The sequence below is a fragment of the Papilio polytes genome, unplaced genomic scaffold (genome assembly GCF_000836215.1).
Source record: "Papilio polytes unplaced genomic scaffold, Ppol_1.0 DF823991.1, whole genome shotgun sequence".
In the NCBI taxonomy this organism is placed as follows: Eukaryota; Metazoa; Arthropoda; class Insecta; order Lepidoptera; family Papilionidae; genus Papilio; species Papilio polytes.
In genome coordinates, this window is record NW_013525213.1 from 390,923 (window position 1) to 409,414 (window position 18,492).

The 18,492-nt window shown below is 37.7% G+C and overlaps 2 protein-coding genes across 13 annotated transcripts in view; one reads left to right on the plus strand and one right to left on the minus strand.

Annotated features, from left to right (window-relative positions):
- The window catches only part of LOC106101398, a 39,776-nt gene extending 36,133 nt beyond the window's left edge, over positions 1-3,643 (plus strand). The window contains exons 4-5 of the mRNA XM_013280628.1: positions 2,058-2,235; positions 2,355-3,643. Coding sequence (XP_013136082.1) covers positions 2,058-2,235; positions 2,355-2,660 — 484 coding nt within the window. The 3' untranslated portion in view covers positions 2,661-3,643. The remainder of the gene's footprint in view (positions 1-2,057; positions 2,236-2,354) is intronic.
- A 395-nt stretch (positions 3,644-4,038) lies between these two features.
- The window catches only part of LOC106101376 (voltage-dependent L-type calcium channel subunit beta-3), a 24,271-nt gene continuing 9,817 nt past the window's right edge, over positions 4,039-18,492 (minus strand). For 2 of the 12 annotated variants that reach the window (XM_013280578.1, XM_013280581.1), the window contains exons 2-11: positions 14,376-14,492; positions 13,450-13,569; positions 12,949-13,126; positions 11,453-11,473; positions 10,358-10,580; positions 9,725-9,860; positions 8,817-8,957; positions 8,530-8,697; positions 8,242-8,350; positions 4,039-6,416 (exon numbers count right to left, since the gene is read on the minus strand). In XM_013280578.1, coding sequence (XP_013136032.1) covers positions 6,106-6,416; positions 8,242-8,350; positions 8,530-8,697; positions 8,817-8,957; positions 9,725-9,860; positions 10,358-10,580; positions 11,453-11,473; positions 12,949-13,126; positions 13,450-13,569; positions 14,376-14,492 — 1,524 coding nt within the window. In that variant the 3' untranslated portion in view covers positions 4,039-6,105. Of the gene's footprint in view, positions 6,417-7,191; positions 7,284-8,241; positions 8,351-8,529; positions 8,698-8,816; positions 8,958-9,584; positions 9,703-9,724; positions 9,861-10,357; positions 10,581-11,452; positions 11,474-12,948; positions 13,127-13,449; positions 13,570-14,375; positions 14,493-16,074; positions 16,162-18,492 lie in introns of all 12 variants that reach the window. The other 10 variants (XM_013280584.1, XM_013280587.1, XM_013280588.1 and 7 more) reach the window with 9 other exon arrangements.

Sequence of the window (18,492 nt, forward strand, 5' to 3'; positions counted from 1 at the left end):
GTTGTGCAAATAAACGGTTGAATTGGCTGCGAAACAATCGACAATCGCACAACTGTTGTGCGATTGTCGATTGTTAATTTTATTTGTATTGTTGCGTAATAAGTTATTTAATGTGGCACAGATTATAAAAAGTTTGTTTAATATGTCGGCTTTGTTGACGTGGTTCCTTTGTCCTAATATTCACACAATAGTTTATTAATGATATCCTAATACAATGAGGCCATAACAATCCTTTGTTTGTGAAGCCAACTTGTGGGGCGATTACTGCGATTGTGTATATTTTTCTAACACTAAATCTGCATATGGCTGGAACAGAGGTTGCAAACTTTAGGCATATATAAAAATGTGTGAACTAACAAACTTCAAATGTAAGTTGTACACAGACGAAGTATTGATATACTTAAAGTATCAAATCAAAATTTTTACTTCCCAATTTCAAGAGATTTAAAAAAGCGTACTGTGACGCTAAACAAAAGTTTGTTATTGATGTTACGCTGAGTTGAGCACCCCTGAACATTATAACAATAGTTTACAAGCAACAAAACGAAGGTCGCGACCTCGTTGTGCTGTAATGTTTATAATTAAAGTTTGCAGTCATGATATAACATCTCGGGGCGTCTTGTGTACATTTGCATTGTCTTGTTTAACTAACTATTGCAATAGATATTCTTTTGTTACGATAAAAATATCTTAACCGATGTCCTACAGATTCTTCTTTTAGTTGGACTATAAATACGGCCTTTTAAAACTAGTTTAAACTTAGTTCTTCTAATAATTTTACATGTCTAGTACGCAGTAAGTAGCAACAAACTAACCTTTCCACTTTGTTTTGATTATAGATTAACTAAGAATAAGCTTTGTTATGTCCGATATACTAAAATAGGATAATAATTGAAGCATTTACAATACTCCACTCGTTACCCGTTAGTCCGGGACCACCGGCTAGTCGGTCTCGAAAAAGAATCACTTGTCCCTTTTCCGTCCCCTTCCGGCCGGCCGGGCTATTCCCGTCGTGTAAACACGCGCCGCGACCACCAATAAAAAATACTAAAGCATTTCGAAGGGTTTTTATTGAGCGTACGTTTCGTATTACCAGCCCGTTGACAGACGTCACATTGTTATGAGAGCTGCAGTTAGTAGTAGCAGATAAACTGGCACGTGGATAACGTTTCTCGGAGTGTGAAAATGTTACCAAGAGACTACAAAAAATTTAACCATTTTCTAAGATTTCGTAACAACTAATGGATGTCGTGCGAGGGAGAGAGGCGGACTCTAGAGTCTGTAACAACGTTAAATAGATATGTACTACTTCAAATAAGACTAGAACTAGGATAAATCATCGGCTTGCGATCCTTGTTCATCTAGATGTAGTCTTTTGTCGATTTTTATAAACGTAAAATTTTATTTTTGTTCGAGCTTTTTGTTATTTATTCATATTGTCTTAACAAACGTTTTAAAAATATATCTATGTTTAGTCTCAGCACTTAACAAGTTAATAAATTGACTTCACAATGAGCTACCTCGTTCTCTAGCAGCTCTGAGTGGTTCACATTTGTTTAAATTATGATATCCTGGTGATTGAGTTACTTGAGGATGATTATTTTTTATTATTTTCATATATATTTTTGAAATAATTCATGTGATATACATTTTTCTTTTTGGACACAAATACCATAACCTGTATTTGTTTATGGTAACATTAACTACGTATCCAGTATTCGGGGAATATCCGTTTACGTAATACATGCGGTAGTGCATCGGCGTGTGATCAAATATCACCTGTTTACGTCAAGATTGCTCAACGCACGCGCATTCTGCACTCCAACTAGTAACATTAAAGCGGATGACACCTTATACTTCCTCAATCAATCGATGTTGTGTAGACTTCAGTTTGCATAATGATACTCAATATCTTTGCATAATATTCGCTGGTGATTGATTATAAGCTGGTGACAGGTGTGACTACTTATCGGTCGTCAACCTACTTGATAATAGAAATAACAGAAACATTTTTAGTTTCTTGCTCTATTTGTAACATCTCCTTTATTTGTCTCCAGGTTCTCTCTGCAGATGCGTCCTGGCGGTCTGGTGAAGATCTACGACTCGGCGTTGATGTCGTCCTCGCAGTATAAATGCCTGCTTACTAGCGAGCGCACCACAGCTGACGAGTTGCTGGCCATACTGCTGCACTGCTACGACTCCACGGAGGGCGTCGAGAGGTTCTCACTCTACGAGGTTAGTAATTGCCAGTGATACAAAAAGATAAAATAAAACGTCAAACAGTAAAAGTTAATGGTTTAAGATTTAGGCAAAAATGAACTGTTGTAAAATGTAGACAAATTGTTTAATTTCAGGTATGCCCGTCTCAAGAGTATGAGAGGAAACTGCATCCGGACGATCTACCGTTGCTAGTGCAGCGTGCATGGCCCACGGACAGCGATTGTCACTTCCGGGTGCGACGGAACCCACGAGCTCCTCCCCTACCTCCGCGGACTATCCCTCCTCCGGTAGAATCGCCTCAAGAAGAAGAGGAACCCTCCAGAGCACTATCAGCACTATCTCTCGAATCTGACGATGACAACAAGAGATACAGCCCAGTATACAAGTTCCCCAGCATTAGTTACTGTAGAGAAACGAAAAACGATTACTTGTACATATGACTAGCGATGCGCCTGGTGAGGATCAAGTCTGCGATGGAAGGACGTAAGTCGCGAGCACGGTTTCGGAAGAAAAGACTCATGTGAAGTGTAAATAAGGTTCGTTTTTGTAAAAAGTGTACATAGTGGTACTCGTTGGTACCTCGCAGGATTGTTCACAGAGATGCGAAACCAAAGAGATATTGTAGACGGCCTAATCTGAATGTAAGATGGATAATGTAAAGTCAAGAACGTAGAAAACATCAGACAAGACCGTACCGGGTGATAAAAGAATGTTAATATATTTAGAGCTTATAATATCATATAATAATTTGCATCAAACACAAGATGACAGTAATTTTCCCATCCAGAATCGAATAAATACAGGAATTTTATATTATTCAATTTGTTTTACAGATTGTAAATAATATAAATCTAAGATCTAACCAGAAACAAAAATCTAATAGAATATAAAATAATGATCTGAAAATAACAGTGTCTAGACCTTTTTATATTGAGACTTTAACTGATTTCTTTTTTCAAACTTACGACTTCTGTTAATTGTAAGTTAGTAATCCGCTGAAATGAGCGTTAATTTAGATGAATTTCTAATGTAACTAGATCATGTTGTATGCAGTATTGCTTTAGCATAAATATGACATAGTTCATTCTTAGATAAATTATCGTATGACGAAAATATGTAAATATTAGTACATAAGTACATATTGTTAGCTAGTAGACACCAAAGAGGCAAGCGAACGTTTAAAATTGAATTTATTTATCTGTTATGTATTTGTGATGTTTAATTTATTTAAAAATGGCAGCAGACAATGTCCACTTGGTTTGTGTTGACGATGTACTGCAAACCATTGGATTGTTCTTCGCTAAATGCACACCTGGGATTTGCATTGCATCGTTTACGAAACTTTATTCGCTTGATATGTTAAAGATCATCGAATTTACTTTTAATGAAAACTAATAAACGGGATATCTTCTCTTGTATCAAATACTTGTTTTATTACCCTTTCTATCTAGACCTGCGTTTAATTATCGATCTATGGAAATTAACAAAAATCTCTTAACACGTTTACTGCGGCAAGTAAAATCATAATTCTTCATCTGGTGCGGCGGCAGGCTAATATGCGCCCTTAATGATATGTCCGCCAGTGCGTGGCAGGTCTTTCTAGACCCACCAGCACTAGGATAGATTAAATTGCTATAACTTTGTGGAAACATAATGTATACATTTTATGTAATGTGCATACTTGAGGTCATCGTTTCGCACTTGCAAGATAAACATAGTAAGTACCGCGTCAAACCGATATCAGCAGATACGCAGTAAGCGTGTTAATTTACTAATTGCTCAAAATTCCATGGAAATAAGCAAATAAAACAGAACAAATACCGATATAAAGTATTTTATTTACAAATGATTGCAACAATGAAGTACAGACGATGCAATATAATTACAAGAGTATGTATGTCCAAAAAATGGGAAACGGATAATATCTAACGGCTCTAAAATTATCATTTATGTAAAATTTATACATTCGACCCCAGCTCCGGCCGTCTGACACGACCGGGGCTCGCGCACGCGGCGGAGGCACATTAACATATTTAAGTATATCAAAGTGGATAAAAACATTGTTGATAAAATAAGTGAAATCTAAATATGCATATGATTTTGGTCGCAGGTCTCGTTAAATTCACAATAAATATTTAATCAAATTTCTACTCGATTTGCCTTTTGGCCTTAAAAATTCTCTAGCGATATTCAAAAATTAAATGAAACGAATGAGGATAGTTTAAACAACAAATTGCCTCCACCGATGCTTTCAGCTTTTAGTACGTACATTACCTTAACTAGAAATCCGATATCGAATATCAACATGCGTCCGTTACCCACTCAATTCCACATACACGAATGCAATAAGCCCCACGTATCTGCACAGTATATTCCTCTCTTTCTCAAAACAGAATAAAAAGACAAGAACAGAAAATACTTGCACAAGTAACGTAAAACTAAGAAATAAATGTGATGTAGTTTTTTATTTTGTTTTAAAAGAGAGACTATACAAATTATCGCACACACTTAGCCTAGAGATCAAATACCTAACTTTAACAGAGCGAAGGTTTTCACTAACCTGCACTCTGGTTAAAAGTCGTATTACTTCATACACAATTTTCACGACAGGGCTAACCATACAACATTAAAATGTCTATTATATAAAAACCAAGAAATAAAACACTTTAAATGAGACCATTTTTCATAATCTTACAGTAAGAAAACTAAGCAAATCAATTTGATTTTAAAATTGACAAAGTCCTCAAACAAACTTATGAAATATAGTAAAATTTTCCTTGTCGTGAAAAGAGGCCAGGTACAAGTCTCAAATACCGTACAAGCGGTCGTCGGCGAGGCCGCGAACGGAAGCGTGGCAAAGCTCAGCGATACGAGACGGCCCACTGCCCACTGCCCACTGCCCACCGCCCACTCCTGATCATACCCAGCACCACAATCCCAAATAAAGTCTCGCAATCAATCTCTAAATAACAAATAATCTACGACTAATAAAGAACACAAAAATGAAACAGATTTAGATTACTAACACCTAAAATTAAGGAAGATCCATTTTAATTGGAAATTAGGGAAACAATAAAAACTTTAAAACAGTCCAACACACTAAAGAATTTAACATTATTCTTGAAACAAATTTACCAATTGCAATCATTAACATTAACAGCGACAAAATACATTTTTACCCAAAGACGTTTCTAACGAGTATTGAGGAATAGAAACTACGTACAGCGTTTGTTAGAATAGCATAGAAGTGATTTTTTTTTACCGATGTTGATGTCGACAGAAAAAACTAATAGCCACTCGCACTCGGTATGATCAGGTCTCGATTGTGTAAATGCAGCTGCGCCTGACATTATCAAAATACAAACATTTATATTCAAATATATACTTTACTTTGGCTATACACAAAAGAGAAAAGCTCGTAGTGTTCAAAGAGAGGGCAAAAGTACAACTGTCCTATTTAATCGATTCGAACGTACAAAATAACCTCCAGAAAATTATTTCTTGCTAATCTACTCGTAGTGGGCAATAACTGTAAGAATTAACGAGTTACAAACGACTAAAACAATGTTTAGTGCTATTAAAGCTGTGGTAAAACGATTTTATTTAAATTAGACCACGCTCATATCGGACCATAACTTCTTCGCACTTCCTGATACGAGCAAAATCTAATTTAACAAAGTATCATAAGCCTTAAATTATTTCATATTTTGAGAAAATAGATGTCGATGTGTCGCTTGATAGAAAAAACATTCATGTCCATTAGATGGAAGCCGTTCATTCGGGCGCCATTGTCACAGTAGCAGATGCGTTCACACAAGCGCTCGCGGGACCGCGGGGATACATAAGAAACACCAAAGCGGCGACGCTCGGCGGCGCTCGACGGCGCTAGACGGCGTTGAGCGCGCGGCGCGACGGCCCGTAGTCCTCGGGTTCGCGGTCGCGGCTGCGCGGCGCGCGCTCCTCCCGCGCGTACCCCTCGCGCGCGTACTCGCGCCCGTACTCCTCACGCGCGTACGCCTCGCGCGTGTAGTCGTGCCCGTACGCCTCGCGCTCGTACGCCTCCGCCGGCGGGTAATCGTGCGCGTAGCCCTCGTGGTAGTCGCGCGGGTAATGGTCACGCGGATAGCGCTGGTACTGCTCCCGCGGGTAGTACTCCTCCTCCAACCGCTCGGGCCGCGCCGCACGCGACCTGCCTCCTGAAAGTTAACGCGAGGCATTCGATTTTTGTTTCCTCGCCATATTAAAATCGATCGAGTTGTCGGCAGTTTTATAGAAGGTATTTTTTACTTCAAACAGTTGAAAGTGGTAATATCATCAATAGGAAGTAATATCTCATTATACCTGTATATTAAAACAGAAGACAACTGAATCGAAAGAAAGGTATAAAACGGAGCAGGGTATGCACGGCAAACATCACACGGGGCGAGGGCGGGCGCGGGGGCGAGGGCGGGGGGCGGCGGGGCACACGCGTCACTCGGCCACCCGGACTTACTGCGCTACGATTCGGGGGCGAGAGTCGGCGTGAGGTCGCCGCTGCGCACTTTACCGGGGCACGGGAGCACGAGCTGCGCGGCAGGCGGCGGGGCGGGCGCCGCTGCGGAGAAGGCACGGTGAAGCAGCCGGCGCGGGGGCCGACTGCCTCAGAAGACAAGTGATAGACGAAGATTTAGATGAGAAGGTGATAGAGACGAGTATTCTGATTAGTATCACCAAAAGTTAGTCATAAGTCGTAGAATAATTAGAAAAAATACTGATGATGCATGTTAGTGCTGAATTGTTAGTAGAAGCAGAATTTTCGATTCGGGATTTTACAAACATAATGGTCGTTAGCAGTTTTTCCTCGTTTATGTTTGCAGTCGCAACCCTGATTACCATATTAATACCGTTATGTCATTGAGATGCGGTTAGTACAAGCACACGCTTTCGATTAGAAGCAGTTAGCGGGCGCAGCCTGTAGAAAGTATGTGCAACCTGAGCGGGCGGCGCCGGTGACTGCTATGTAATGGTACACTGGAATATATGGTCTTCGCGCGGCGGTTAGTGTGCTTGTCCTGAGGCTTGTACTGAAATGAACAGGAGGCGTCAGCGGCAGGGGCGCTACTTGTTATTCTAACATCGATACTGACACTGAACTATAGGGTCAAAGGCGTATTGGCATTAGCAATGCAGTACGGATATTTGTGAACCTTGCTAGGACTGAACTTGAAATTAATTATTTCTTCCATTATAAAAATAATAATGAACTGCGTTCTCGCACTACAATGCTTATAAACCGATGATCTATGAACTAGAAGATATTCTGAAAAGGCTGACTACATCTATGGATACAAAGTACTAAAGCTATAACGTCCATTATTTAAGAAATGTGATAAGAAGAGAAACATTGGAAGTACAGTATGAAGCAAATACAAGAATCTACAAGTAACCTTAAAGTATCACGTACGGCTGTTAACTGATGACTAAAATTCCGATTTAAATTCATAACAATAAACCTAAAACTTACTGATAGAACAATAGCTGCCAATACATACTTCCTACAAAAAAACAAACTACTTTATTAGAAAAATAACTGCAGTTACTACACTTAAATTTACCTCTTTCTCTCTCGTAGTTATACGAGTCAGACCTCTCCCGGTGTCCTCCGGAATGTGCGGGGGGATCAGAAGAGGGAAACACGGTTACATGGACAGTTTACAATGAGACACGCCCCGAAATATGGACATCGTACAAATACATAAAATGATAAATACAGGCGATAAAGATGGCTGATGATGAAATTAAATACTATAAAGAAATAAATTTAATTTATTTCGTAAGATGTGATTATAATTAAGGATTCTACAAGTAGAAAACAATAAGAAAATAAGCGAAATTAATTTAAAATTCAATAATTGTAAATTAAATTAATGTAAAATCCAATTTGATTGAGAAGATCTTAGAAGTTGTCTATGGGAACTATCAGAACGTACTTTTTGGGTGTTACCCTTAAAGACAGTGCTACATGGTGTGTGTGAAACTCACCAGGCTGCGCGTGGTGCGGAGCGTGGTGTGGCGCGTGTTGCGGCGCGTGGTGCGCGGGCGCCCGCGTCTGCGGCGCCACTTGAGGTGGGTGTGTTGCTCTCCAGTACGCCTGGAAAACAAATCACTCACATTATAAAATCATTTAGAATTTAATCAGAATTCGAATAGAAGAATATAAGAAGGCACGGTCTGCCAAGTTTCAAAACGACGTAACAAGGTCAGAGTGTAGTGGAAGATAGAGTCATTGATGGAATCGGACATTTCTGTTTGGTCATACTGAAAACTGACCTCAAGGTATTCGGCGATATGCTCGCAGGCGTCCTCGAGCTGGTTCTCGTCGAGTACCACGTCGAACATCTCCGTGGGGCACTGCGCCAGTTTCTCCGCAGCCACCATCTGCACCGAAAGGTTCTTGCTCTGCCCCTTGCCTCGCGACTTGATCAGCCGCTGCAACACCTGCAAATTTAAGGATAAAATTAATAATTGCTTCTGAAATCATAAGGATACTAACATGTCTCAAATTAAAAATGACAAGGATCTATTTTTCTATATTTTCCCTTCGCAACATATCTTACCTTTGGACTAGATATCTTGAGGTAGACGATGGTGGGCGCGAGCGATGTCTTGGCGAGCTGCGAGGGGTGGTTGATAGTGTCGCAGTCCAGCACCACTAGCTGCAGCGTGCGCGCTAGCTCGAATATCCTCTCGATCTCAGCCTGCCAACACATTAAGAATACATTAACAATACTCTTCGTTATTGAATAGGTAAGTTAGTAATTCATTCACAAATTCATGCAAATGTCACTTAGTTTCATATGCTCATAAAAGTTTTATTTATTGGAATAATCTGGGAAACGTTTGCTTGATTAATTTTATTACAATTATCGTTAATTAGTTTCTTAATAATATAATTTTATTACAATTATCGTTAATTAGTTTCTTAATAATATAATGATAAAACTCTAATCGTGCAATTTTTAAGTATCATGCTAGCATTTTCAATTACCGTTTTGTAGTTTTGATAGTAAATATATCTGTACATTTACTAATGGATTGTTTCATCTACATTCGGATATATTAAACTCACAACTTTTTACACTATTCGTTAGCAACACACGACAACATTCGGCATAGAATCTGCATTTAAGCCACTTGTTATTTTTATAGCGAACTTTAACTCATTATTAAAGATTTATTATTAGTGTATAAACTAAATCATCATTAACGTCTAGCATACACGGTTTGTCTACAGGGTTTGGTCCGGCATGACCGGGCAGGTCACAACCGGGGCTAAAAGCTCTAGCGGGTAGCGGCACACGACAACCAATGCACCAGATCCGCACCTGCACCTCAGCAAGGCAGTTATTTCGCGAATTGCCGCGCTCCATCGGCTTTTTGGATGGCGTGAACAGCGAGCGCTTGGCCAGCGATATGTCCGCCGTCACCCGCGTGATGATGATCCTGCAACGAGACGGCGCGTTACCTCGGGCATTACCTGCACCTCGGCCAGGCAAGTGGAGCGCGAGTTGGAGCGCTCCATTATCGCCCGCTTCGACGGGTTGTTGAGCAGCGAGCGCTTCGCTAGTGATATGTCCGCCATCACACGAGTTATTATTATCCTGGAATTGTAATTCGTTATTTATATTCCTCGTCCGTTGCTTGCGATGGATGTGATTGTGTGCAGTGATGGCGATTTCTTTTTTGTACATTTTGATCGCTGTGTGTTTGTGGCTCTTTTGTAATATCTCATGAAGGTGTTATGATCTTGACTGTACACGATACAAATATATTTGCAGTTCATTTTTATTTAACACGACGGGCACTTTCAAAAATGTTTTCATCGCAGTTTTCATACCTCGATAGTCCTGTCATAATATTATGTTAACGTCGCTGTAAGAAAGAGTGGTGTAGCTGAAATACAAGGTGCTGAAAATGAGATGAGGATTAGAAAATAACATTGTTATTGCTCCTTTTGTAAGTTTAGTTGTCCAAGTCCACTTGTCCTTTTATTAAAACATAATTACAACTTGATTTGTAAATTAAGGAGAAACACAATTTTTAAACGATAAAAATGTAAATAAGACGGAAGGATCATGAAGATCAAATTTAAAATTACCTGCCCTCGAACCGCCTTTTGAGGAAATCAAAGAGGGCCTTCTGCATCATGTCCGTGACCTCGTAGCCCTTGAGCGAGGGCCCCACCAGCACCACGGGACGCATGGACGGCACCACGTCGTACGGACTCGCGTTCTCCTGCTTCTTGAAGAACGGCTTCCTCTTCTCCTTGCCAGCGGGCAGCGCCCCCGCGCCCCGACCCTTCCCTGAGTCCGAATCCTCACCTGCACGTGCAAAGCTCACCATGGAACGCACACCAGAAACAGAAGCATCTCAGCAATATAACGAAAATACGTAAAAATTGCAGCGGTATAATAGAGACAGCAAATCTGGTGACACTGAGATATTTGGCTGCATATTCGACTGTGTATCATTCACTTTATAACAAGCAAACATCAAGCGGACATATCATAGACTGCAGGCTGATATTTCATTTCATTACATTATGGGACATAAAGGCATGCTTCTATTCCACCAAACATCGATTACAATAGTTTAAAATACCGAGCATTTAACTGTTTTCTTACATTTTGTTATTTGCATATTTAATTAGATTTGGACCATACATATTTATAGTAAGAATATTTAACAGCAATCTCTTCACAACATCGACAGCTTGAAGCAATATCATAGATATCAAATCATAACTACAAATATCGCCTTGTTTATGAAATGATAGGATTTAAATATAGATGTAGAGATAATATTCTTAATAATATAAGAAATAGTAGTTTATCAACATGTTTAAATTCCATCATTTACCTTTATTAACCAAACTATAGACAAGAAAATGAATATAATAAAAGAAATACATCAAGAGGTAAGTAAGGTATACCAGTAATTAATGCTTACTTTAGTAAACATTAACTTCTAGAAATTAAGAAGAGTTAATGATCAAAGGACAATGGAGCGAAAGAACTAGAATATAGGAAGTATAAATTAATTTAAATTCGCACTTTTACAAAATCTCAAATATAGTTTAAGAAGAAGAGATTTTGTAAAATTACGAATTAGAAGTTATCAATACTTTTAAAATAAAGTAGGAGGTGAAAATTGATAATATTTCCTGGTCAATAATGAATGCGGATGATCTTACCTCGGTCGAAGGTTGGCACATCTGAAAATATGTCAAGAATGAGTGCAAGTCATCTCATAACCAGGAAACTGGCAACTTCCACCGAATGATGAACGTGAGGTATGGGCGGGTACAAAGCAGTTATTGGTTCGTTAACGAGTAAAGATCTGGTCAATATATTTGGAACAAGTTAAGTTTACCATAGATATGAATGACGTTATTAGATATATTAGAATGGACAGTATCATTGCAGAGCGATCAGAAGAAAGAAAAAAATTATAATTTTAAAAAATCAAAAACTTTTCCCGGACAGAGATCTTTTCACAATCGAACAGTTTCCTGAATTCAAAATCTGTTCAGTTAAAGCAAACGGAAGCCTAATTTAGTACATATAAAATACAGTGATGCTTACATTGCTTGCATTTAAGTTTTTTCTAGTAAGTTAAGGGATTAATTTTGAAAACGATAGACATTCTTATTACGTAATCTAAAAGCCAATTAAGAGTCAAGTAACATAGCACTTCGTGATTTTAATTTTCACAAATAAGCAATTTTATTATTTCGATAACAAAATCAAACACGGACAAATGTTATATTTACAAACTGCATTGTACAATTACATCAGATAAAATTGTTTTGAATCATTTTATTTCAAGATAAATAAACAACCCATAATGTATCTATTTATTTCATCTGATGTAAGGTCAACATTAGACCTTGACTGCTTTAATTGAAAACTGAAATACTGAACTTGAAGACGTAAAAACCTTTCGATAGATATTTTAGAACACTAGAGAATAAACAAAGTCATTGAAGACATTATACTTTCAGTATAGATTTAATTTTCACGTAATGCAGTCAAAATGAAACAAAGAGCGCCGCGAAACGAGTTTTCATGAATATTTAAAAAATATGAGTGTTTTGTGCATATCAACGCGGCAGTACTAGCTGCGACCGAGTTAAATTGCATTGACACTATTTATCCTACGTTGGTCTTAAAATTCACCTGCCATTTATAGTAATTCCCGTCGTTTCTCAATGTAATTTCGTGATCTATTTAGAATACGAACTATTCAGGTTATCGATTTCAAATATTTTAAGTACTTATATGATGCAAACATTGCAAATATTCTATGTAATGTAAGCCAATTATCTCGTAGAAGCACAGGTGAGTGCGTCGCATAACAGGCGATAACCTACGATCTCTGAAGGTTGTTAAACAAAGGTTTCATTGGGATTGTAGATCTGATTTGTAGTGTATTTACTGTATGCATTTGAAAACACAGCGAGTTACACGAGTTCATAATCGAGAAATCCAATGTGGGATTGAATTATTATTGGATTTAGAAGATGAGGAATCTAATCACTTGAGTGCTCAAAGTTCCGATAGAAAAGTACGTAAAATTCATAAAATTTTCACAACAATATGCTCGTATTCGCGGCGCTCCATGCCGTATGGTCTCGAGAATGCCCCTCGAACTTTCCACATGGTCCCCAAATGCTGGCGCGTGACGTACCGGGCGTGGGGGGAGTGCTACCTCGGCTGGGGAGCGCTGGTGCGGCGGAGGGCGGGCGGTAGCGCGCGCGGCCGGGCCCCGACCGCACCGACTCCAACTTCACCGGCGACGGAATGAACCCGATGTCAGCGTCCTCTTTCACCAGTCGACCGATCCACCAGTTGTTGTCGTATTTCTCCTGAAAGACGTTGATATTTCATTATCAGATTATTAACTACTAGCTGTAGCTCGCGACTTCGCTCGCAGGAAATTAATAAATGATAAAAAAATATAGTTTATGTTACTCACTTATAACATACTTTAATGGGGAAAGAAATTTTGAAATCAATCCAGTAATTTTTGAGTTATTTCAATACATACAAAAAATACAAATTACTCCTCTTTATACTCTTAGTATAGATAACCTTTAAAATGCTACTTCTATCAACTATTTTATAAAAAAACATAGACGCTTATCCCTTAATAATACTTGTGACTATTATGATGTATGCTGCATGTCACCTTGATGTGCAGGAAATCTCGCACTTCGAAGGAGATGGCGCTGCCGTGCACGGGCGAGTCGTCGTCCAGCGAGCCATCGTACGCCACGTTCGTGCGCACCGCGAACGCCACTGGCTTGGACTGCAATCATATAAAGACACCATTATACACCATTACAAAAATACAGAATATAAGTGTCTGAAATCTTATTTGACAGACAAATGTTTGAGTACTGAACTCTCTCGAAAAACAATGTTAAGCATACTTTAAATGTTATAACTAGTATTTTAGGTAACAATCAAATGTATTTTAAATTCTATGAAGACGATAAAAATTCGATACAACATATTGCGGCCTAGGTAAATCTAATAATCTATTTTCGTGTTATCTTGTTCAAGACTAGTTTAAATTCCATTAACCAAATGCCTAAACAGTTTACGATACCAAGCCACACTACATGAGTAATGACGTCCGGTCGTATTTGACTGAGAGCGGTCGCACACCTTTGACTAAACTATCGCAGTTTGTTGTGCGATTGTCGATTGTGGATTGTTTCGCAGCCAATTCAACTGTATAGTTACACAACTTAAAGCGCGACTAAACGTTGTGCGATAGTTTAGTCATATAAATTTTATGCTATCTACATTAATATTATTTGATTGGTTTACGAATGTACAGTCCTGAATAACAGAGAGAATGCAATGTACTTTTAATAATGTGATTTGTTTAATAATGATTGCTTCTCAATTTAATATTTTGTCCAGAACTGTACTATTTTGAAGGTAGACGAATGAAGATATACACATGCTGATGGTAAAGGTTATAGCACACCAACCACTTTGGGTCCACTAAACACCGCCTCGAAAGCGTTCATTGTACACAAGTTTTGTGGTGCTATTAGGTACAGAGTTGTACGCTACAACCTTAATGATGATACTCTTGCTCACCCTTGCCTTGTCGAGCTGTGAGAGGGCCTGCGCTTCCTTCTCACGGCGCAGCGCCTCCTTATCCTCGTCCAGCGACAGCTCCGACGACGGCTGCGAGTAGTTGGAATCCGCCGAGCCCTGCAGCGTATACAGCCAACAATTCAAACTAGCACGGGGAAGGCGGCAGTACTGCACGCTTCAGATAAGAAAGTGTATCTCGAATACATCCATAGATGTCGTCAGCTGATTTAGGTAGGTCTATGGGCAGCTACAATTGTAGTCTTTTTTTTTAGTTTTCACATGTATTTTTCAATTCTTTAGATGAAGGTTGACCTTGGTGAAATCCATGATCACATCAAATAGTCAAAAATTGTTTTAAGCGTAGATTTAAATAAAAAAAAATCACGTATTATTTTATCGGATGTTTATTATCTTATATCTTATTATTTTCAAATGATTCGTATTAGAGATAATTGTCAGATTGATTCTACATTTTTTAAATTATTACATTCTTATTTGAAACGAACTGTATAAACACAAAACAGATGAGAACACTGAAGAGAGCCTAGCTGGAAAAGTATTAAGACAACTGAGTAATTAGATATAAAAACTTCACAAATTATAGATTTCTCATAAAATTGTTCAGGGCAATAACATGTATGGTTTACGACCCCTGTCCACTTTTCATCGCATTACCTTCTATCAAACTGTGTATCTAAGTTTACTGATCCAAATATTGTTGAACCTAACTTTAGGACGTAAAATGAACAACGTGGTCGTTGTTTACACTTAATGACATGGTAGGTTCAGCAATGGAGTGCGGATTTGGCAGCTGTCGATACTGCGCGCGCATCTCTGCGACAATACAATGCAGTTGATGTATTTAATTGTTCATTAGACATAATCTCCACAAGAGTACTTTATGTTGTAACGATGGCTGTTTCAGGGTTGTAGTAAAGATGAGTAGCTTATTTTACACGGAATAATTAGTGAGAAGTAATTTGTCTACACAGACGTGGGTCGATGATCTAGGCTTAGTCTGGGGAGGGTGCCCGCTATCTTTAATATATGGTCTTTAGGTTTTTTAAGGAAAGCATGCACCCCCTCGGCAACGCCCTGTTGGACCAAATTAGTACATGAAAAGTGATATACGAACCTAGCTCTTATTTGCCAAAATTATACGTTTACGTTTTTCTTTTAATTAATTTACGTTAAATTATAGTTTTGTAGGTCAGATTCCATTACATAAATAATCCTTGATATTATTTACATTGAGATTTCTTGTTATAAACACAACATTCTGCGCGATTTTAGTAAATTTGGCACATAGTTAACCGTTGTTATGCGTCATTGGTCGCATTCAGAAAAATTGGCGCGTGTTCGTAATGACGTCATTAGGCTGCGCTGGTTGTCTTCGTAAAAGCATTTCGTCATGATTAAATTGAAAATTTGAACGTGTATTTTTTGCATCATACCATTAGCATGCTCATTTTAGAAAAAAAAGATAAGTAAAAAGGAAAAAATATATCAATTCAAGTGAGCGGTCAATTTTGTGTTATAGACCTACAAGAATCATATGGCAGTTGCTATTGCTAGCGCCCCCGTCAATCTGAAAATAGTGCCATAAGATCTTTATCGGTCTATAATGGAGTCATTTAAAAGTGCAGTATGTGTTACAAAGAAACAAGCAGTGTGTAGCATAACAAAACAAAATTCTTACCAAAGGTTTGTAGTGTGTCATTTGTCGATGTCTGCGTGGCGTGCCCACTGCATGCAAGCAACACGGACGTACAAGTCAGAGAACATGCTGTTCCATGTAAACACAAATGCGCATAACCACTGATGCACGGGACAGCAGTGCGAGTGTTAACGTAAATATAAAGAAAGTATAAATATTAAATAACAATCATTATTAATACACATGCAAATATTATTTATATAGATAATCACGACTTAACTTCAAACAGCAGTAAAATGTAAATTGAAAGAAAGAGATTATTTTTATTATCAGTCGTAACAATCTATTTATAAAACAAGGGTAAATATCAACAATCAAAAATATAGTTAATGGTTATGTAACATATAAAGTATATAAAAACAATTAAATGATGCGTAAAATGTACTATTAGCAATTACAAAAATACTAATAAAAAATAAAACCAATCAACTAAATAAAGCTCTAAATGAAACGAATGCTTTTAAAGCTCACCTTAGCCGGCAATTAGTTAATAAAAATTGACTATTAAAATACTTGTGTCCATTTCGTATTAAAAAAAAATAAACCAGACGTCCTTTTTAAAAAAACATTAAAAAAACCCGCCAGTAAATTTGTTATAGATTACATTTACACATAAACCATGATTTGTGCTTTAAATTTCTAATGCAAAAACTGTTTACATAAATGACTTTATACAAATTGAATTTAATATAAGGAAGCCAGTGCTGGCTCATTCCATCCACTCTCGTTCTTAGAGAACGATTGATTGTGAAGTTTGAGTGAGACTGGTGGCTCGTGTTTCGGCAGACAAGTGCGGATCGAAGCCGTGACGTCATCACCCCCGACCCTCTAGCCCCATCTCATAAACCCCCTGCATATTTTACGCCCCCATTCCGAGGTATTTCGGTTATTATTGGCCCCAAATGTCTTGAGTTCCGAAACGATTCCATCATGCTGTAAAAAGTTTTTCCGTGCTTTTCGAACTTAATTGGTGCTTATGTTATTCAATACGTAGAATTATATTTACTATTACGTCTAACCTCTTAGAAGGAAAATATAACGATTTGTTAAACATTATTCGTTTACTCAATGTAGCGACCGACTTTCAGAAATTTCAGTACTATTATATTATAAATGTAAAAGTTAAAGATTAGATTGACGGATGGATGAATGTTTGTTAATATTCACACTAACTGATAAACGAATCTCGCTGAAATCGCTGATTTAGAACATGCCTGGAAGAACACAGAATACTGATTCAATTTATTTTTTAAAATTTCGCGCGGACGGAATCACTGTTGAGTGCAAAATACAACCTCATTGGCTGACAAGCAGTATGTATACAGCCAAAGAGGTTGCATACTGGCCACCAAGGCAATAATCGTATATAAATGAATATATATATAAAGAAGAAGTCAAGATGTGATTGAGATAGTTTGGAGTTTAAGTTTTTGTATATTTTTTTTGTGTAAATAAGTTTTAAATAAAGATATGTTTGTTTTATAATAAGTGTTTTTGTATTTTTGGCTGCCGCGCTGTCGGTAACAAGTTAAACAATCACGACAAGCCACCAGTATTATGAGCATATTTTAACCGACATCACCTGAGTTAAATATAGATGAAGTTGCAATTTATTTGTTAAAATTTGATTGATTTCTTTTTAATAATGAATTTCTCATTCTATTCGTGCAATGTCTTTTCTTGAAATGTAAATCATTAACAAATATGATATACAAAAAAATATTTGCTTCCTGAACAAGAAATGTTGCATTAAGATCGTTGAGACCTCAGCTCTCATGTTATACTCGTATAGTTATTGTTTATGCTCTCTACTCCATAACCTTGGGAAGATTTATCGTGCAAGCAAATTGTTTGTATCGATACAAACGAACGTCTATTTCTGAACGATTTTAATTCAGACCGACAACTGTGTTGATGCATACCGTACATCGGAATTCATATAACATTAATATTTTGATTGATCTATCGTGTTTTCGTTTAGCTATTTCAGCACAAGGCGATAGTTCCTTCTGGCACAACAACGTAAACTTTTAAAGTTCAAAGAAATCTCTTGTTATGCATCGATTAGAGCCAAAGAGATTCAAGTATATAGAGGAGGCATAGGTAGGACACTTGGAACAGTTTTCATATAGTAACACAAACACTATTTGTACATAGATCCTCAAAACCATACGCCAATGTAATTAATTATACAGTATACTTAATGGGAAATATTTCACACAGAATCAAAGATTAGAAACTTCGATTTAAAACAACATAAGGAATATATGTAAAGGTCACTAAGTTTACCATTTTTTTTTTTTTTCACGGACGCGTCGTACACTCGGTCACGTAAACATCTTTTTAAACCGCTCTCAAGTTTTATTAAAGTTATGTGGTGAAAAGTGATTATATAAACAG